General features: G+C 43.0%; 1 protein-coding gene across 1 annotated transcript; it reads right to left on the bottom strand.

The window, feature by feature from the left end:
- Positions 1-1045: 1045 nt before the first annotated feature.
- On the bottom strand, positions 1046-12673 carry CHAMP1 (chromosome alignment maintaining phosphoprotein 1). Its single transcript, XM_084227012.1, has 2 exons — positions 12596-12673; positions 1046-4737 (listed from the first exon to the last, which is right to left on the bottom strand). Exon 2 carries the CDS (start codon positions 4674-4676, stop codon positions 1806-1808), a length of 2871 nt encoding a protein of 956 aa, XP_084083138.1. The 5' UTR covers positions 4677-4737; positions 12596-12673; the 3' UTR covers positions 1046-1805.
- Between the last annotated feature and the right edge of the window lie 7734 nt (positions 12674-20407).

Here is a 20407-nt window from a genome sequence, read left to right as displayed (position 1 = left end):
CTCTCCAAGGACAGGGATGATAAAGAACTGCCTGAAAGTTCATATAGAAGCATTTTCTAAGTCATATATATGATTTAACAATGTAACAGCCTTTAAAAAGTTAGAGCACCTGAAAGTTCAATAGTGTGAGTATTACACCCAAGTGTAATGAAGACATGCTGCAAAATCAGGAAATCATTTCACTATGCTTTCTTTGCCATTGCAAGAAATAATATTTTTGGGACGTAAAGAATGACTGTATGATTCTGTTCTGTCCTGAATGAGTCACTTTTACTGGCTTTTAGTTAACACCACTCTGTCTACATTGAACTGCAGCCACAGAACATACATAGTAAGTCACACAATGCATTTGAATTATTCATACAGACATGGCAGGAAAGCAACTCTTTCACTTAACAAACAGCACTAAGAAGTTACCTGTGTGTACAGCTTTAAACAGCTTTGCCCTTCCTTACAGAAATCCTTTTGAAAGACAACAAAGATAAAAATGCAAGCTTCAATCAAACCAGTCTGAATCTCTCTTTGGTTGGAGATTACACATGGAGACTTTTTTATTATTAATTTAACACTAACACCTTCATATCCTAAACCCATATTTAAAACAGCTCGTCTAGGCATAATTCAGCTGGAGAGGAATTTCTTCTTCCTTCTGCTGTCTCCACATAAAATCTACATTCCTTCTGAATTATAAAGTACTTACGTGTTTTTAACAAATATACAAATCACACAAAGGTCAGCATCCTAAATAACTGTGCATAAATTCTTGTTTTCCTTTTTTTTCCCCTTGTTTTTTCCCTTGTTTTCCTTGTTTTTCATTTACATCTGACACATTCTTCGGAAAGAGATGGCAAATTTAGACTAACCTTGCTGAGTGATGACTGAGGCTGATGACTGCAAAGTTGAAGCTTTCAAAGCAGACCTCCTAGGTAATTTTGCATCTCTTGTTGCCAAAGATACTTAAAAGATACTACGTTGAACACAAAGGTTTCCTTCTTGACCTGAACAAAAAAAAATTATGGCCAACACCAGGTTGGGTTTCTTTTTATTGTTAAAACATTAAAGCATAACATTTCACCAAATACAGGAAATTTAGGGGTTGTCTGACATTACAAACACCTGGATCATCAAGAGAAAGTGTTGAGCTATACATAGTCTGACGTTAATCTATCAATTTAATGTATATTAGTAAATGATTAAAACATGGCCAAAATACAGAATCACAAAATAAGTACCTTGATGTTTCTAAATCTGAGACAAGTCAGAGAACTGAGTGCAATAAATTTCCAGCAAATGTCTATACACTCAATTACAACCTCAGGGCAGAATTATACCAGGAATATTGGTAGCTCCTCGTATTCTTGCTCATTCACATTCAATTTAGTGAGAATTTGATTTGAGAACTTGATAAAAACATTTTTAAAAATACAACATTTAACAAATGTGAAAAAAGAAGTTGTCTTCACAGGAAAATACAGATTGCTTGCCACTCCAGTCCTTAATTGCCTATATGTTTTACAAATCTTTACAAAACTAATTTGTATCCATTTTGGTTTCAAAAACATAGTACATCTGAAAAATAAAATATGACTCTACTGATGAGTAATACAAAGACATGAACACGCATTTAAAATTACTTTCAAAAGTAAATCTTTTCAGTAATACAGCTATAAGACAAGTTAAACATAGTACAATAAACCATGCATCTTCTGACTTGTCAGATCAGCTAAACTACTCGGTTAACATACAGTAACACTTTTGAACACTTTGTAAATTCAGCTTTTCTAGCACAAGGAAAAAAAAACAGATTAAATTTGTTCTTCAAGTGGTTCAAGGCTGTCCAAGTGTTTTTTAGGTGTATCATCACTATGACGGCTTTGGCAATGGGTTAAATGTTTCTTAAAGCCTCGGGGAAAATTTGATTCAAAATTACACCGGGGACACTTCAACAGACTTTGACCATGAGCAGCAACATGATTTTTAAGAAGAGACTCCAAGAGAAAAGCTTTGCCACATATTTTACATTTGTAAGGGCTTTGAACATTATGCTTGTTAACTAAATGGTGCAAGACAGCACCTTTTTTCATTGCACGACAGCAACAAATTTTGCAGTAATACTTTCCCTTGCCACGCTTCATGTATTTTGCTATTTCTTCCTCAGAGATGAAAGCCTCTTTCTCTTCAGTAAACTGAAGCACACACTGTGGCTGCGTAGGAGTAGTTACATCCATTTTGCTTTCTTTGCTGTAATCAGATGACTCCATATCATACTGCTCTTGGTCACTGTTGGATTCTTGTTCCTTTATCTCCATTGAGTCCACCATTGGTTTTCCACACTCACTGCTATTTAGTTCAGAATCTGAGTTCTCCTGGTTTTCCTTCTTGGGCTTCTTTTTTGGGCATGAATATAACATGTGTTCAGGTGATTCTTTGGCTAATATTGATTGTTCATCCTGTGAGAATAAATCATCCAGTGGTTTCTGATCATCTAAACTGTGAGAGAGAAAGTCACTCTCACCAGACTCACTAGGTGTTTGGGGCTCAGAGAAAAAGCCCGAAGCAGACTTGTGAGGCTCGGAAAACAGGATGTTCTTCTGGATTTCAGAAGGTACAGTAGTTTCAGCGTGTCTCTGGACATCAGAGGGTAGAGCAGCAGCAGGCTTCTGCATCTCAGAAAATACAGCATGCTTTTGAACATCAGGGGAAACAGCAGATTTCTGGCAGTCTGTGAAAACAGCTTGCTTGAGTGTCTCAGGAGAAACAGGAGTAGGTTTCTGGGACTCAGTAAAGAGGCCATGTTTCTGAACTTCAGGAGATGTGGATTTCTGAGATTCTAGAAAGGAAGCAGACTCCTGAACTTCAGAGGAAATGGAAGTGAGTTTTTGGGCTTCAGAAAACAGGGCGTGCTTCTGGACTTCAGAAGAAACAAGAGTGGATTTTTGGGCTTCAGAACACAGAGCTTGTTTTTGACCTTCACTAGAGACAGCAGAAGTAGACGTCTGATTCTGGGGCTCAGAAAAGACAGCACGTTTCTGGACATCAGTAGAAGCAGTAGGATTAGATTTACGAGTCTCTGGGAACAACACTCTTTTCCGAGGTTCAGGGAAATGAGCCCGTTTCTGAATCTCAGATGAAGCAGCAGAGGTGGATTTCTGAGTTTCAGAAAAATACATAGATTTCCGTGACTCAGAGAGTTTCCAAGATTCAGGAGACACTGAAACACCAGGCTTACGGACCTCAGGAAAGAAAGAAGGCTTCCAAGAGTCAGAGGAAACAGTGTGACTGGACTTGCGAAGCTCAGGAGAAACAGGGGGAGAAGGCTTCCATGTGTCAGGGGACAGTACGGGTTTCCAGCCTTCAGGGTAAACAGATGAGATGGGTTTCCAGGGCTCAGAAGACACAAGAGTAGACTTCTGGGATTCAGAAAAGGACGCGGACTTACAGGAATCAGAAACAAGCCTCCTAGGTTCTGGCAACACAACGGAACCGGGCCTTCGGGACTCAGGGACAGACCTCCGGGATTCTACGGACACCGACACGGCAGGCTTTGAAGCCCAGGGAGAAACTGTGGAAGACTTCTGCACTTCATGAGGTGAAGACCTCCAGGGCTCAGGGGAAACAGTTGGAGCAGGTCTCCATGACTCGGGCGAAACCGCAGAAGCAGGCCTCCGGCTTTCAGGAGAAGAAGCAGAAGCGGGCCTACGCATTTGAGAGGAGTGCCTGCGTGGCTCAGGAGACCCAGCTGGGGCGTACCTCCGTGGTTCAGGGGACACCGCTGGAGGAGGTTTCTTTGGCTCTGGTGACACAGCTGGGGAGTATCTGCGGGGTTCTGGAGACACAGCAGGAGAATGGCGCCGGGGCTCAGGCGATATGGCAGGGGAATGCCGACGGGGCTCTGGAGACGTTGCCGGGGAGTGCCGGCGGGGCTCTGGCGACACGGCCGGGGCTGGCTTCTGCGGGTCGGGGGACACAGCAGGAGATGGCTTCTGTGGGTCAGGAGACACGACAGGAGATGGCTTCTGTGGGTCAGGAGACACGACAGGAGATGGCTTCTGTGGATCAGGAGACACAGCAGGAGATGGCTTCTGTGGATCAGGGGACACAGATGAGGCTAACTTCTCTGGTTCAGGAGATGTGGCCTGGGCTGACTTTTCTGGATCTGGGGACACAGTCTGGACTGACTTCTCTGGCTCTGGGGAAGTCACCTGAGCAGACTTCTGAGGCTCTGGAGACACAGAAGATTTCTGAAGCTTGGGGGAAACAACGGGTTCTGGTTTGGGGAGCTCAGGAGAAAGGGCAGGTTTGCCTGACTCAGGCGAAAGGGTAGGTTTCTGTGGCTCACACGTGACACTTTTCTTGGACGAATCTGAATCTCCTTCTACATGTTGCTCTTTCTGCTCTTCGTTCCACTTCTCAGGTGCTGCATGCTGTGCTTTGATGTGATAATACACATTGCAATACATCTTGCTGGTAAAGAAACATTTATGGCAGTGAAACAGTTTTGCACTTTTTTGATAAAATATAAGTTTACCCAAACCAGCAGCATCCATTTCATCACAATACTCTGGGTGAACGGTACCCATATGAATTTGTATGTTTTCATAGTCAGTTCCCCTGAAGCTGCAGTAGTCACATTCCAAGCGCTCTGTGGTTTTACGTAGTATCTGCAACATGTCCATTTTTCTACAGGCAGTAACAGTTTCCACAGCACTGCACCTTTTAAAGAGGATTTTTCAGTTCCTGCAATAAAGGAAAAAGATCTGTATAGTTATCCTTTCATGTTAATTTCAACTCTGTCACTCCTAAATAGCCACATGGGCTGTTCCCTGCTCACCCCCACTCCCTTTTTAGAAAGCATAAATTTTGCACAGGTACTGACTACTTCACAGAGAAATCCAAACATAAGTGTCACCAACTCCTGAAAGTCATTTTGCATCAGTAAAACTTGAAAAAATAAAACTTATATTTAACAATAGGCCTTCCTACCTATGTAAAAAAATGGAAGCAAATGATAAAAAAAGAACCCAGGTGATGAAGAGCAAAGTTTGAATTTCATTTGATAAATGTGACTTGTTTTCTCCATTGTCTTCTCTTCCCATATTTGATGTGCTTTTATTGACATTGTATTATTTACATTATACATGTAAACTGAAAACAAAAAGTACTTGGAAAAGTACTTGAAACACTGCCACTGAGATAAGGCCATTAAAAATGCATCTTCACCATTAGATTTCAAAACAAATCATCAGTTTTTGACAAAGACCAAATAAAATTCAAGAAAAGAGCAGTCTAAAGCCTAGGCTGTTTTCATCTGTCTATTTCATCTGGCTGTTTTCTTGACTTCCTTTCACTAATTACATGATAAAAATAATACTGACCATAAAAACTTCATGTATTATGAAAAGGACTTTTCCTGTTCCATTATTTTATCTGTTGTCCCAATAACAACAAAAACACTATTTAAGAAAAACAGCAGGGTTTTTTTTCCCCAGCTGGCAGTTAACAGTCCAGTGTTTTCCTCACCCCAAAGATGGAAATTTCTCAAAATTAAAATGTTTTTTGAAAGACTTAAAAAACCCCAACATAACACCAACAACAAAAAAACCAAAAAAAAAACCCATCCCAAAACCCAACCAAAATAAATAGCTTTTAATGATTTGGCTAGATTCCCCTATTTCCAACAGAATTTAACCAGATTAGCTACTACAATAAGCAGAAAACCAAGTCTAGCCATAGTCTGTAAATTATATTGACATAAAAGTGGAAGGTAAAAAGGACATTTAAGTGAAATGCACACATTTTTTCTTGTAGATTGAAATTAAACAGTTGTTACATGACTAATCATGCTAAGCTATCGATCGAATTTTGGGAGGTGTTGTAAAACACACTGCTTCAAAACACTCAAAATTGTTGTTTAATCTTAACATTAATTTACCTGTCTAAATATATATAAGACTAGCAAGTCTAAAAATATGCATTCAAAGCAAGTTTTCTTAATTTATTCCTAAAGCATTTTTCCCCTGGTTTCTTATGGAAATGAGGCTTACACAAACACATTGCCCTACAGTCAATGCCAATCAAGCTGGACAAAGCAATCCAGCCTTACTTTGCATTTCTACACCTTTCATGAAAATCAGGACCTAGAAAATGCAAGCAATGCCTCCACTGAGGCAGAATAGCAGCAGCTTCTTCTGTTTAGCCTCTCCACAAAAAGTCTTGAAACATTCAGAGCAAGCAGTATCTGATTCAGCTTTAAATAAGGAAAAGGGGAAGGAATTCAAAATACTACAGCAGTGAGTTGCTTTGGGCTTGAGGTAGAGACGGAATGAAAGCAAATTAGCAGTGCTGCTAAAGGATGAGATGGATACACCAAAAAACCAGGAAAGAAGGACTGGCTGAGGAGCAGGAGGGCACAAATCCTTAAGAAATACAGGTTCACTAGCTCAGCTGCTTATGGAGCAACTCCTTTGTGTGCACTGTGCGTCCCCACGTCACATTAAGTCACAGGGGCAGGTAGATTTCCAGTTGGGAAGCGCAGTGGAACCACATACAGAGCTTTAAGAAGAAACCTGCTTTACAACCATGAGGCAAATGAACAGCATCCAACCACAGCCTAACTACAAATGAGAAGTAATTACTCTGCTCTACAAACACTGAAGTGGAAGGGCCTTTGGGGTATAAGTTGCAGTTTCCCAGCACTGCTGGCAGCCTTACAAAAGACACCCCAAACTGTAGCTCACACCACATTCGGTGTTGACCCAAAACACTTCCCAACATCTTATAACAAATTTTTTATGTCTGTAAAAGATGAAAACAAAACAAAGATGACAGCAGTGCTCAGTGGGCTGTCTCTCTTCAACAGAAAATAACTTGCCAATTCTAAAAACCCACAGCACATCATGTGTTAGTACTCTAAAGTACTTTCAAATCTTTATAAACTGCAGTTTGTATTTTGTTTGCAGGACTCAGGACAATGGGAGGAAAGGAAAATTTCAATTTGAAAGCAAAAATTTCTGAATTGCTGATATGAATGAAATAAAAAGGTTCTGGTTTTTGGTTTTTTTTCATCAAATCACAGCAGAACACAATTAGGATAAAGAAGACGTACTGCAGGAATCCCTTTTTTAGACTTGAAAGGGAATTTGTCAAGTCCAAAATTGGTTGTAATCCTGAATTATCCATTTTCTTTTCACTAGAAAACAAAAAAAGGGCTTTTCTAATTTGAATTTATCACAGTTTATAACAAAGTTTACCAGACAATCTTTTCTACTCTCTTCATAATTTCCCAGCTCTTTGCATATCACCTGTTGCCCTTGCAGCAGTTTTTTGTTATTCACTGAAATACACTTCACCCCACCTCCCATTCTCTTCTTTTATTTAGTTCTACCATATTTCATGATGAAAATTTCCACTTTCTTTCCAAATACAACAGTTTTGTCCACATTGATGCTAAGCTTTTTTGACCATGAGATTATTTTGGAACCAAAGAAGTTACAGGCACAATCTAGACATCCAAAAATCTTGACAGTCAAGCCTTTTGCTTAAGAAATAACATTAAAGAGCTGAGGGCACTTTCTCTCACATTGCCATCACTCACCATTTTTAGTTCTGTAACTCAACCCACTGTACCTGACAGTCACTGAAGTAACTGCTTCTTCTGCTGAAATCTCTACTTAATTGAGGCACCCTGCTGAGCAAGACAACTCTTTGTTATTGCAGCACCTTAGGCTGCAAGCCCATGGAATAGTAAATCTAGCTTTAGAATAGTTACTGAGATCAGTAACAAACAGCACTGAGCCCCTACTAACTCATCTTGTCAATTTAAATTTGTTGAAACACTTCTGGAAGAATAAACTCTGAGATGTTGCTGGTTCACTTAGCACAGATCTTAATAGCTAGTTTGAAAGATTTTCATGTCAATCCCTCCAGATTCCTGCTCAATATTGAGCTCCAGTGCCACTGTCTCTACATGGTTTTGGTTGCTGTCCCCCTCTGTACTCAGGTCTCTCACATAGATGACTCTGCTTCACACTGTTCTTTGCCATCAGCTCCTGCATCAAAACTTGTTCTACACTGGATCCTGGCTTGTCTAGTTGGGTGAAAGTGCAAGGAACAACGTGTCACTGCTTTCTAAGGAGTCCCACACACCAGCAGAGCCAGCCAGCCTAGAAACCATATGCTCAGTAACCAGGTCCCCATGGCCTTGGTCCCGCATGATCTGTGATGTAATCTGTGCTCAGCAGCATCCTTTTGGCAACACTGAGAGAGATGGCCCATGCTCTCTCTGTGTAAACGCATTAGTACAGACATTAAAGGGAACCAGCTCTGTGCTGCTGCAAATCAAACCCATAAAAAGGTTTTATTAAATAAATGGTGTGATTTTTGTCAGGGTGCTCCATGTGCACTGCAGAGACCTGGACCAAATACTAAATCACAACATCATTCTAGTCCTCCGAAGCTCTTTGAGGAAAAGTATGAATTTCAGGACAAAGATCAAATTGTCATGAGTAACAGCTTCTCCATTAAACAAAGCAGAAGACAGATGGCCACTGAAGTATCTCTCAAGACTTCTTGAATAATCCTAAGAGGACAAAGAAGCTGCCACCTCTGCAAGTACAAATAACTGCTGTGCAGGCCCCAGGCCACTTTGTTTAGTTGAACACTCTGCCAGGCCATAACTGTTTTGTGAAAAGGACACCTGAGCATTCCCCTATTCGAACACTCAGGTAACAGGATGTGCAGTGCAGCAGTGGCTATAACTGAGGCTGTGCTGCATGCTACTGTAACACTACAAAGCACAACACATTTCTTAATTGCTCTTTCTGCATTCCCTCCTACTTTTCTCACTTTACATGGCTGCAATACTGAGAAAACAAATACACATGCAGCCAAACAGAACGCACTACAACCGAAGCAGAAGCCTGAAGCCCAGCATTTATGCCTGTTCTGCATCCACATCCTGCCTTCAGGACAAAATACTGTGATTCAACTAAGATTCTGGGGCTTGCAATACTAAATTTTAACTTAAGGCAGCCAAGACTCATTCAGAGTCTTCCTAAGCCATGACATTTCCCACTGAAATCTACCTGAACAGGTAAGTGCTTCTGGCTAAAAGCTCACTATATCCTCAGATGTCAAGCACAGTAACAGCATCAGTATCAACTCAGCTCTTAGCTGACTTGAAGTGACACAGATCAATGTCCATCACTCAGTTTAAAGCTGCCTGAAGAGACACAAATCTCAGCAGTGGGACCACCAGTCCTTACTGCTGCTCCATCAGCCACCTCTCCCAACCTCTATTCTTTCAGGTATGTTTAGAACCTACATACAGAAGTACCTACCACCAACTCTCTCTTCTCTCCACTGAGATGTTGAAGATCCTTACAGCAGTTCCTGTCCACTACATTGCAGTTCTGGCCATAATCTCCTCCACCAGAGAAAAACCAGAAAAACAGCATGGGGAAAGGAATGGTAATGAGGGCAAATATCTACCTGAGAAAAGAACAACCATCACTGCTTGTCTTGATTTGTTCTTATCAGCCAAGAGGCTAAAGTCATGATTTGGCAGAAAGAAGAAGTATCCAGGAAGTCAGAGGCAGTGAGATAACCACAAATTCAACCAAAAGTTGGTTATGAGTATCACAAGGCAGCCACAGAGTGGAGTCAAACAGCATCAGAAGTTTCTGCCGAGTTCATGTTAAACTGAGCAATAGAAGCGTCCTAAGCTAATGCACAGAGAGGAGAGACCACCTGATGTCTTCCCAGCCAACACATCCAGCCATGTCAGAGATGGTTCCTGGGTTCCATATCCCATCTTCCACAAGGATCCTACTTAAGACAATGCCATACTTCCTACAGTCTCTCAAAAACTTCCCCATGGAAGCAAAGTGGAAAAATGCAGGAGATCCCTACATATAAGAAGGAATCCATGCAAGTGTTGGCACAACATGACTCTGTCAGGAAACAAGATGTCTCTACTTTTTAACTCCATTCCAATTTCATAGCTACAAGTCTTCCAATCATTCCTGGTATTTTTTAATAGCCACATTCTACACTTAGCATTAAAACAATTAATTTATACCTGCATTTTTCCTGTACTGAACATAAACTGTGACTGTCCGAGGGAAGCAACGAAGGGCTCAAAGCTAAAGATCTAGACTGTCTGTGAGCACAGAAAATTACATTTCTTTTAACATTACATGCAGAAATTCAAAGCACAGCAACAAGTAGTCAGCCACATCATTGTTCAAAATCAGACTGTCTTGGTTCTCAGTGGCAGAAAAATCTATAACTCTTTTCCTCTCAATGAACAATCAAGGCTGGTGAAACACAAGCAGATAGAGAACATGCAACATACTTTAATGACACCAACACAGCTGGGAAAATGATCCAGAAGAAAAGCCCTGTGATTTTCTGCAATGCACTACAACTACACATAAAATTCCCTATACCAGTCACTGCACAGGAAGGATCACTGTTGATTTTCATCAGCCTTGGAAGTTTCTTGCAGACTAACAGCTCAGTCATAACTCTCTGTCAGTGAGCAGGGTCAATGTCAAAGGAAATCTGAGTAAGCGAGATACAGCAGCATCATTGCCTCTGCTAGAAGGAACAGATCCAGACTTTTGCTGGGTTTAAGCAAAAGGAAAAATTACATGTTCTTACAGTGCCAAAAAATGAATGGCAGTCTGGTGGCAGCATGATGCTTCTCTTGAAACTACATCCCTGTGTTGTGACTGACAAAGAGAAGTTTAGCTCCCAGAGGAAGCTGCACACAAACACCTCAAACTGGGGCAGAGAAGGCACTCTACAAGGCACTAGGCAGGTAAGAGCATCACTTCCAAGGCACCATGAACAAGACAGGCAGCCCTATGCTCCTGCTAGTCCAGAAGTGTCCACAGTATCTGACCAAACCTCACATCTGAACTCCCAGCTACTAGCCAGTCTACTCAGGCTAAGTTCCACCAGTAACAATTACTGAACAAGGTCTTTAAAATTTCACAGCTACACAAGGCACAAACGCTCTGACCCAAACAGCCACTGAAACAGCAAGATACGCTAAGAACATGGGAGGCACCAGATCCAGGCAGGAAATGCTGCATTATGAAGTTCCATGTTTCCAGGAAAGGTTCAAGTCAGGGGAGGTCTACAAAGTGACAATACTTGATGCACATACAGATGACTTAAGAAAAACAAAGCACACAGAACTGCAGTAATTTTGCAATACTTCAATCTTTGTTAAGAGAATGACAAGTCTACACAACACTAGTTCTCAATAAAAGATCTAACAGCAGTCTAAATTGCAGAGTAAAATCAATGTACCTTTGACAGACCCAAGACTGAAGAAATTAATTCCATGTACTGCTTCTACAGCTTTCTAATTCCAAGTTCCAATTCCACTTGGCTTCCAAAAATGGCCCCAAAAACCTTATTGCTGCAGTGCTGTACCTGAGCTAATGAAGTGCCACTAGACCCATTAGAGCATTACAAACTAGTCAAGAACCAAATTAAGGTTGTGAAACTTGGTAACATGCTAAGAACTCCATTTACACCACCCTGAAAGAATATGGGGTTCAAGGGAAGATTACAGAAGAGAAATGTGAAATCCAAAGTTTCTATATTCCTCACCTGCAAAAAATTCACAGAATCACTGAGTTTCAAAAAGACCTCTGAGATCATTGAGCTCCAACCTATGACCGAACACCACCTTGTCAAGTGGACCACGGCACTCAGTGCCACGTCCAGTCTTTCCTTAAACACTTCCAGGGACAGTGACTCCAACACCACTCCGGACAGTCCATTCCAATGTCTACTTTCACAGTGAAGAAATTCTTCCTAATGTCCAATCTAAAGGTCCCTTGATGCCGTTTAAGCTGGTGTCCTGTCGTCCTGTCACTTGTTGCCTGTGAGGAGAGGCCGACCCCACCTGGCTATACCCTCCTTTCACGCGGTCGTACAGAGCGATAAGGTCCCCCCGAGCCTCCTCCTCTCCCGGCTGAACACCCCCAGCTCCCTCAGCCGCTCCTCACAGGACATGCTCTCCAGAGCTGCTGTGAGCCTTGCTTCTGCACCTGCTTCTCTGCTCCCACGTGCGACGCAGCCGCTCCCGGCAGCTATTTCTGTCACCGGGGAAGGGCCCGGTCCCGGCGGGGACACGTCCCGCGCCGAACTCGCTATCCCAGGACAGCAGACCGGCAGCGTGCTCCTCCCGCTCCTCGCTCCGCCGGCATCACTTTAACTTTCCTGCGGGAAGGGGGTGCCTGCGGGCTCGGCTTTCCCGGGGCCGCCGGCTCCCTGCCGCCCGGCCCTCCCGGGGGCCGCACCCCCGGGGCCGGGGGCCACGCCGCCCGCCCATTCATCCCTCCCCTCCGAGCGCTCTCCCTCGCCGCCTCCCCTCTCCCTCTTCCCTCCCGTGCGCGGCCCCGCCGGTTTTGTTCCCCCCGCGCCGGCGCCGGCACCGGCAGCCGCCGCCGCCCCCCGCGCGGCGGGGGCTGGACAAGGGGAAGGCCCAGGCCCGATGCCCAGGGGGAGGGAGGGAAGCGCGCCGGGCCCGGCCGGCGAGAGCGGGGGGCGAGCGGGACGGGGCGCCCGCACTCACCGTTCGGCACCTCCGGGACGGCGGGCGCGGGGCCGGGGGGGCCGGGCCGGGCTCCCCCCGCCAATGGCGGCGGCGGCGGCGGCGGGAGGCGGGGCCGGGTCACGTGCCGCGGCCGCGGCGGCGGGGACGGGGGCGGGGCCGGGGCGCGCCGCCCTCCGCGGCCGCCGGCAGGGGGCGCTGCCGCCCAGGGGCCCGGCCCCGTCTGGGAGCCCACAGGGGAATTGTCCAGCGCGGAGGGAATTGCAGAATCCCAGAAACAGAGTGACAAAGTCACAAACCAGGCTGCAAAAGACCTCTGAGATCCTCGACTATGGCCAAACACCACCGCGTCAACGAGACCATGGCCCTCGGTGCCATGTCCAGTTTTCCTTAAGCACCTCCAGAGACGGTGACTCCATCACCTCCCTGGGCAGCCCATTTCAATAACCCATCACCCTCTGAGTAAAGAAATTCCTCCCTAATATCCAACCTAAGAATCCCTTGATGCCGTTTAAGACTGTGTCCTCTCATCCTGTCGCTGGTTGCTTGGGAGAAGAGCCTGACCCCAACCTGCTACAGCCTCCTTTCAGGTGATTATAGCAAGCGGTAAGGTCTCTGCTGAGCCTTCTGCTCTCCAGGCTAAACAACCCCAGCTCCCCAGCTGCTCCCGGCAGGACATGCACTCTATCGCTCTTCTCTGGATCTGCCCATTAATAAATATCCTGCCTGAACTGAGGGGACCAGAAATGTACGCAGGATTCTAGGCGTGGGCTCACCAGTGCCAAAGAGGCCACACCTCGGGTACTGTGTGTGCAGTTCAGGAATTGCTTTTTGTCTTTTGGATTTTGCAGTGGTTTTTGTCCAGTATGGAAGGAATGACAGACTCACAGAATCACAGAACCAATTAAGTTGGAAAAGACCTCTGAAATCAACTCCAACCGGTGAGTGAGCACCCCCATGTCAACCAGACCACAGGACTGGGTATCATGTCCAGGTTTTCCTTAAACAATTCCAGAGACAGTTACTCCCTGGAAGTGTTTAAGGAAAGACTCTCTGGAGGCTGAGTGGCATTTTGTTAGGACAGAAGGTGGGGGTAACCCACGTTCATGTTGCTAGATTCCTTGGGGCAAATTAGTGTGAAACGACACTGAATGATCAGTATTTGTAAATAAACAATGTAGGGTTTATTATGGAACAACTTGGTTGCAAAGGAAAACAGGTATAGAGCTGTTTTCATGGTTATTATCTACAGTAATACAATGTGAAAGCATTGCAATGTGAAAGTGCAAAAACATCACCCAAGGACATGCAAGGGGAAAGAATGAAATAGAAAGGACAAGGAAAGGAAAGCAGAAGAAAGGAAAGCAGAAGAAAGGAGAGGAGAGGAGAGGAGAGGAGAGGAGAGGAGAGGAGAGGAGAGGAGAGGAGAGGAGAGGAGAGGAGAGGAGAGGAGAGGAGAGGAGAGGAGAGGAGAGGAGAGGAGAGGAGAGGAGAGGAGAGGAGAGGAGAGGAGAGGAGAGGAGAGGAGAGGAGAGGAGAGGAGAGGAGAGGAGAGGAGAGGAGAGGAGAGGAGAGGAGAGGAGAGGAGAGGAGAGGAGAGGAGAGGAGAGGAGAGGAGAGGAGAGGAGAGGAGAGGAGAGGAGAGGAGAGGAGAGGAGGAATGTGAATATTTCACCACTCTAAGCCTCATACAAGATTTGATTGCTGTACAGTCTTGGTCGAAGTGGTGGTTGAGTGATGAGGGAAGTCCCAAAGAAGTGGTGGGGAGGAATCAGGGATTTGTGCAAGGAAGCACAGCTTAGCATGACAAGGGGCACAATCCAGTCCACAGGATCCAGCTCTTATCTCACTCACAGCCCATCATTCACCCTGTGCCTTATCAGATCAGAGGTTTAGCCATTACACAGCTAAAAGTTCACTTATTCTATCTCAACCAAGCACCCTGGCATCTCCAAAAATGAGGAATGTTTTGAGTCATTCTCTCTGAATAGTTCAGTCTCACACATGTCCTTTTTTGCTCTCTACATCTTCCAGAGGAGGGAAGTTGAGGGAAAGATGCTAAGCTTTTCTCCCTGGTATCCACTGAGAGGATAGATAGGAATGGCTCAGAGCTCCTCCAGGGAAGGTTCAGGCTGGACCTTTGGCATCATTTCCTTACCAGGAGGGCGGTCTCTGCGACAGGCACATTTAGCAGTGATCTGTTACATCCCCTGGCTGCTTGGATAGAAGCAATATTTTTCACCAGTCGTATCTAAGTTTCCAACAAAATCAATCCTGCCCATGCACTGAAAATGTAGCAGAAGTGTAGTGTTTAACTACCTGAAGTGTAGTGATTAACTACCAGAAGTGTAGTGATTAACTACCATTACTGATTGATGAGGAATTTCTTTCTTTTTTCCACATCTAGATGCCATGGAGAAATCTAGCACTGCAGGCTAGATACCCTCTTGTGTCAACTGTGTAGTTATGTCCCAGGCTCATATCTCTTTCACGACAGGTCAGACCTTCATCACTGGGGATTGTGGTTTTCCCATGATTAACAAAAACCGACTGGTTGTTTCCATCCAAGTCTTCAGCTAAGAACATTATTGCTACTCATCCCCCTTGTACTTGCATTTTATCTGGTTTTTATTACTCAAAATGCTGACTCCTGCTTTGTTCATTCATGGAAATAGCTGTAAGGTCAACCCAAGGCCAGCTAATAACCTGTTGTTTTCACTTGATCCTGAGCTTTTCATCTCTTTCTGGTTTGCCAGTGCTTTCACTCCTCTCACAGTTTTAAAATTAATTTCCAGCTACTGTAGTTAATAGAAAAATTTCCATTGAGAATGGAATCAAACACTTAATTAAATTAGGTGTACCCCATTTATTAGGTTTCTTCTTAGACAAACTAAGTAAACTTTTTCCATGCTATTGTTACCTGTAAGTGATTTGGAGCACTTGGAGGATTGCTTTTCAACCTAGTGAAGAAGTTTTCTCAAAGGAGGTAAAGAAATCCCACAGAGATTTTTTGCTGGATTAGCAATTACAGAGCATAGGTAAAGAACACATCTCAAGCTACCGCAGTGAATAACTTTTTTTAAACAGACTTATTTTACTGTATAGTTAAACTTTCTTTTCTAACTTGTTTAGAACTTTTTTTATTTACATCTAGGGATTAAATTTGATTTGTGAAATCATGCTAAAGTTTCATAAATCTCTCCCCTTTCAGTTAATATTATTGTGAAAAACACTTGAATATAGTTTGCAGTTCTAGATATTTTTTTTAATAAGCAACATGTAAAAAATTACCATATTCACCTGTGAAGTCTCAGTAAAATGCCAGCAGGCTTTTGAAGGCATGGAGTTTTTAATCATCCAAGACAGCTATTTTTTCATTCAATTCCTTCCCTTAGGCCTCTAAAATTAATTTCTGAAATGGCCTTTTTCTTATTATGCATTAGTAACTGTAACAAATAGAGCAATGAATGTTACCTAACATTGTAGCTATGGAGAGCTCACAATTCATTGGAGATACATCTAAATACCCCTGAATATATTTTTACCTTATGTAACATATTCCCAAATGTTTTCCTCCTTGTTATTTGGTCCCTAATTTAGGAACTTAAAAGTTTCCAATATACAAGCAACTTTAATTTTTGTATTTCAGGATGTTGTTAAATGCTAAGGAAACAAGACTCAGCCTATTCAGCCCTGAAAGTGTTTCCATTTCAATATGCTGATTTTCTTGACTGAATGCCTGAGAACATGATTGTGCACATACTCTTGTTTCTGGATGCTGATGACCTTCAGCAGCTCTCAAAACTGTGCAAGAACTTCCAGCAGGTAATGCCATATATTGGTGCCCATATTCAAGTTTATTGGTAAGGAACAAGGTGAGGTGGAACTTCCCTTCAGTTTCACCCAGCAGAACCATCTGTGTTTCTGCACAGCCAGATATAGGGAGCAGCACAACACACACATACCTGGGCACAGATCAGTAGTAACAGGCCACGCCCTCCATGCTGTGGACAATCTAAAGCCAAACCCCCTGTCTGGCCAGCTGGAGCCTTCCAGAATTACTTTTCAATCTGTTCACTAGAGTTGGCAACTGAGATCCTGGCAGAAGAAAGAAAACTCGAAACACCAATACCCTAAAAGACCCAGCTCCCACCCACCCCCTCTCAACTTCTATGCAAAATCTTCATATTTAATTTAGATTATATCAACATTTGTAAAGAGAAGGGGGAAAAAAATCACCTATTTCTGCTTGCTTTGTATCTCCTGTCTTCTGCATATGCTGGGAGCCATTTATGGGTCTTGCATGGACCATGAGTCTATGTGCCATTTTTGCTAATCTTTACCCTTTTGGAATGTGTTGGAGATTTTTTTTTAAATAATCCAGGCTGTTAGTTGGAATTGAGCAAAGAACACTGAAGTCCAATGTCTTGTGTGTTTGTGTCAATGTGAATCAAAGTACTGTAATATTTATGTGACAGTAATGAGCCTCTGACAGTATTTATGTAATTGTAGATGGGATATGCAAATGGGGCATATTCAGGAGATCAGGTATGGCCTAATGAAATGTAAATCACAAACTATATCTGGAAAATATCTTGTTTTTTAGTTATGTAACAGTGAAGAAGTTTGGGAGAGGTTTTGACTGCTAAGAGGGAAACCAGCACTTGGTAAGATGACATTTTGAGTCTTTAAGAACTTCAATGAAAAGCTCAAGCGGAGGCACGGAAGACAGAGTGAATGCCTCTAAGTCACTTAGAAATTATCAGATAAGATTCTGGTTTCCCATTTGTTTCAGATATTTTTTCTTTGTAATTAAACAGTTATACATAAGTAACTTGAGAATTTTCTCATAACTTCTCTCATCATATAATACTCAAACAGCACCACCAACTCACAAGTAATTTTCTACAGACTTTCAACATTCCGTCAGGTTTGGGGAGGGAAGTACTACTCCATTTTCCTTTTTAGGCATATTTTATTCTGATGTTCAGTATTATTTTGAGCCCAACAAGTGGGTTTTGTCATGTTCGTATTTCAGGCTTTTGTTTGCGTTGTTCAGTCGTAATACCGCAAATAAATGCCAGCAGAGAAACTGCCTTCAGCATGAAGAGCAGTGTTGGCTTAACCATGGATGGACCTCCAAAGACTCTCCAAAAACAAGTTTCGGCCATTTGGTTTTAAATTAAAAGAAGCAACAGAATGTATTTATAAACTGAATGCAAAGTTGTCAGTACAATGTTTGGAGTTGAATAAGCTTCTCTTTAAAGCTGCAACAAGCACAAATGCAGGGATTTTTACTGAATATTTACACTCTACATCAGTTTCCAGTAACACAATAGATCACGATAGAATGGAGCCCAATCTCCATTTGACAGACAGAGTGATTTCCATCTTCTTAAATGTCAATGACCTTGGAATTCAATGAGAAACCGAGCAACAGAAATTTGGTGAAGCTTTCTAGAACATTATATTTTAAAAGCAAGAAAACAGATGGCACTGAAGTCAGCTGTGATGTAACCAGACACAATTCCCATTCTGTGGGGATGCTGTCTCTACTTTCAGCTAAGCTGAATTTGCAAAACAAAGTTACTATTGTGGCAAAGAAGCTCTCACGCCACGATGAGTTTGCACAAAGGCAGGCAGCAAGCCTGCATTTATTTGATGTCATCGGGAGAAGCATAAAAGAACAAGTGAGCACAGAGCAGGTGGCAGCTCCTCCAGCAAGCTCAGGCCCTGCTGTATTTCTGTGCAGGAGACATTGGAGAAGGGACTTGGAAATGTATTTTGCTGCTTTAGCCATTGTACTTCGCAGCATTCCTATGAGGTACATGCTCAACTCCAGTGGGCAGTCCTCCCTGCAGATATGGCTGCACAAGCTCCCATCCCAAACCTGATTCCTGTTTCCACAGGCACAGGCTGTCCTGCTGGCACTGCCCAAGATGACCATGAGTGCAGAGAGGGGAAGCTCAGTGATGGTGTTTTCTCTGTTTTAGGAGGGGTCACACTGTAGCAGACAGCCTGCAGGCAGCACTCCCATGCACCCTGGGCTCTGGGGCTGCCTTGCTGTTCCTGTCTCTCCTGAGATACTTGTGGCAGGTGTAGTTGGCTGTAGCAATGCACAGGTCCTGATGATGGTGGCCAGTGCTTCCTACTGCCCTTCTCACATGTGGCAAGAATAGATGCCAGTACCTGCTGCATAAGAGAGGCTGTCTCAAGGGTTCCTAGAGTGGCACTGCCAAGCCATCAGGCAGCTTGGGATGCAGCTCAGGCTGCAGCTGTGTGCAGATGTTGACTACTGCACTCTCCACATCCAAATTTGGACGTCCTGAATATTCCTTCCATGTGAATACTTAAGTCAAAGGACAGGTTCTCTGTCTCTGCCCTCTGCATTCACAAGAACATAAAAAGCTGCAGGAATTTCTGTCTTGACCTGAATCTCCAGCTTAATCTGACGGACACAAGCATTTAAGCACTGACAGTTTTTACTGAGATGAGGTTTGAATAAGAAGACCCAAGTGGAAAAATACTGCAAAATTCCTGTGTTTAGTTAGTTCTCTATAATACTATCAAGAGGTGCTCATAACCAAGGAACTTGGGTGCCAGTGGAGAAGAAGCCCAAAAGCCAAAAGATACCAAACTCGAGTTGTGAGCATGTGCAAAATCACAGCTCCTGTGTCCTGCCAGTCCCTCCTACAGGTGAAACACACCCCCTCCTCCAGTCACCACAGGGCATCCAAAAAGATGGGAGATGCTTTTGAGCAGACCCTCACCTGGTGAAGATCCCAGCTCTGCCCAGCTCTACTGCAGAATTTCCCTGATGAGTTTCCTTGGATCAAACTGGGATTTTTCACTGAGGGGATAGCCTGCCATTCCAGTGCTCAGCCAGGACACCATGACAAAATCCTTTCTCCTGCAGTCAGGATAAACTTTAGATGGAGCTAAACCCAGATGATTCTCTAGCAGCAGTTTTACTTAATCTTGAAGTAATTTTAGTTGGCAGCTGACTTATGTAGCCTGATACTAAAATTCTTCTCAACTGCATTTTTATCTGCTTCTGAAGCATGCAAAGCAGTATAATAACATCTTACTTATTTTTTTCTGGAGTAATAGATGAAAAAATAGCACAGTATCACATCTCAAAATCCTAGTCAAAATCTTTTTTGCTTTTATTCTATTTAATGCTTAATATCTGGTAAAATACAATAAATAATCTTCAGTCTAGGACAATTAGATGTTATGCTTAATAATAAAATGTTCAGAGAGAATGTAAAAATAATATCTTACTATTTAACTTCAATGACAAAGCAGGTCCCAGTTTTAGACAACTGAGAAATTTTCAGCCATGAAAGATAAATGAACATATCCCGCCCTTTCATAAACACACATCTGTCACTGAAACCAACAGAAGACACACACACACCCCCCCACAAATACACATGTATATGTGCCTGCCTTAGAAGGCAGAATTTGGTCTGGATCTTACAAAATGGTAGTTTGCAATTGACATTCATGTGTGTTTAATTTTCTAACAAATAAAACTGCAGAATGCTCATGTATTTTACATTTTCCAAATCCTGTTACTGCAACATATATGAAACATTAGCATATAAAAAGTCATCACTGTACAACCACTTTTTTGTCCAAAAGTCAGTGTCAGAATGATAAAAACCAGCTAATTAATTAAAACCAGATTTATTGTTAATGTGCTCATGTTTGCATTAACTGCCTTCTGTTTTAAGCACAAGGAATAGATTAAAACATAAAAGGCAAAAGTGGCTCAGAAAATTACAAACTCTCCAACAACATACTTGTAGCTTTACTAACACTTATCTG

Source organism: Fringilla coelebs (assembly GCF_963513975.1).
Source record: "Fringilla coelebs genome assembly, chromosome: 2".
Lineage (NCBI taxonomy): Eukaryota > Metazoa > Chordata > Aves > Passeriformes > Fringillidae > Fringilla > Fringilla coelebs.
Note: the sequence above shows the minus strand (reverse complement) of the source record. Positions and strands in the feature narration are given on the sequence as shown.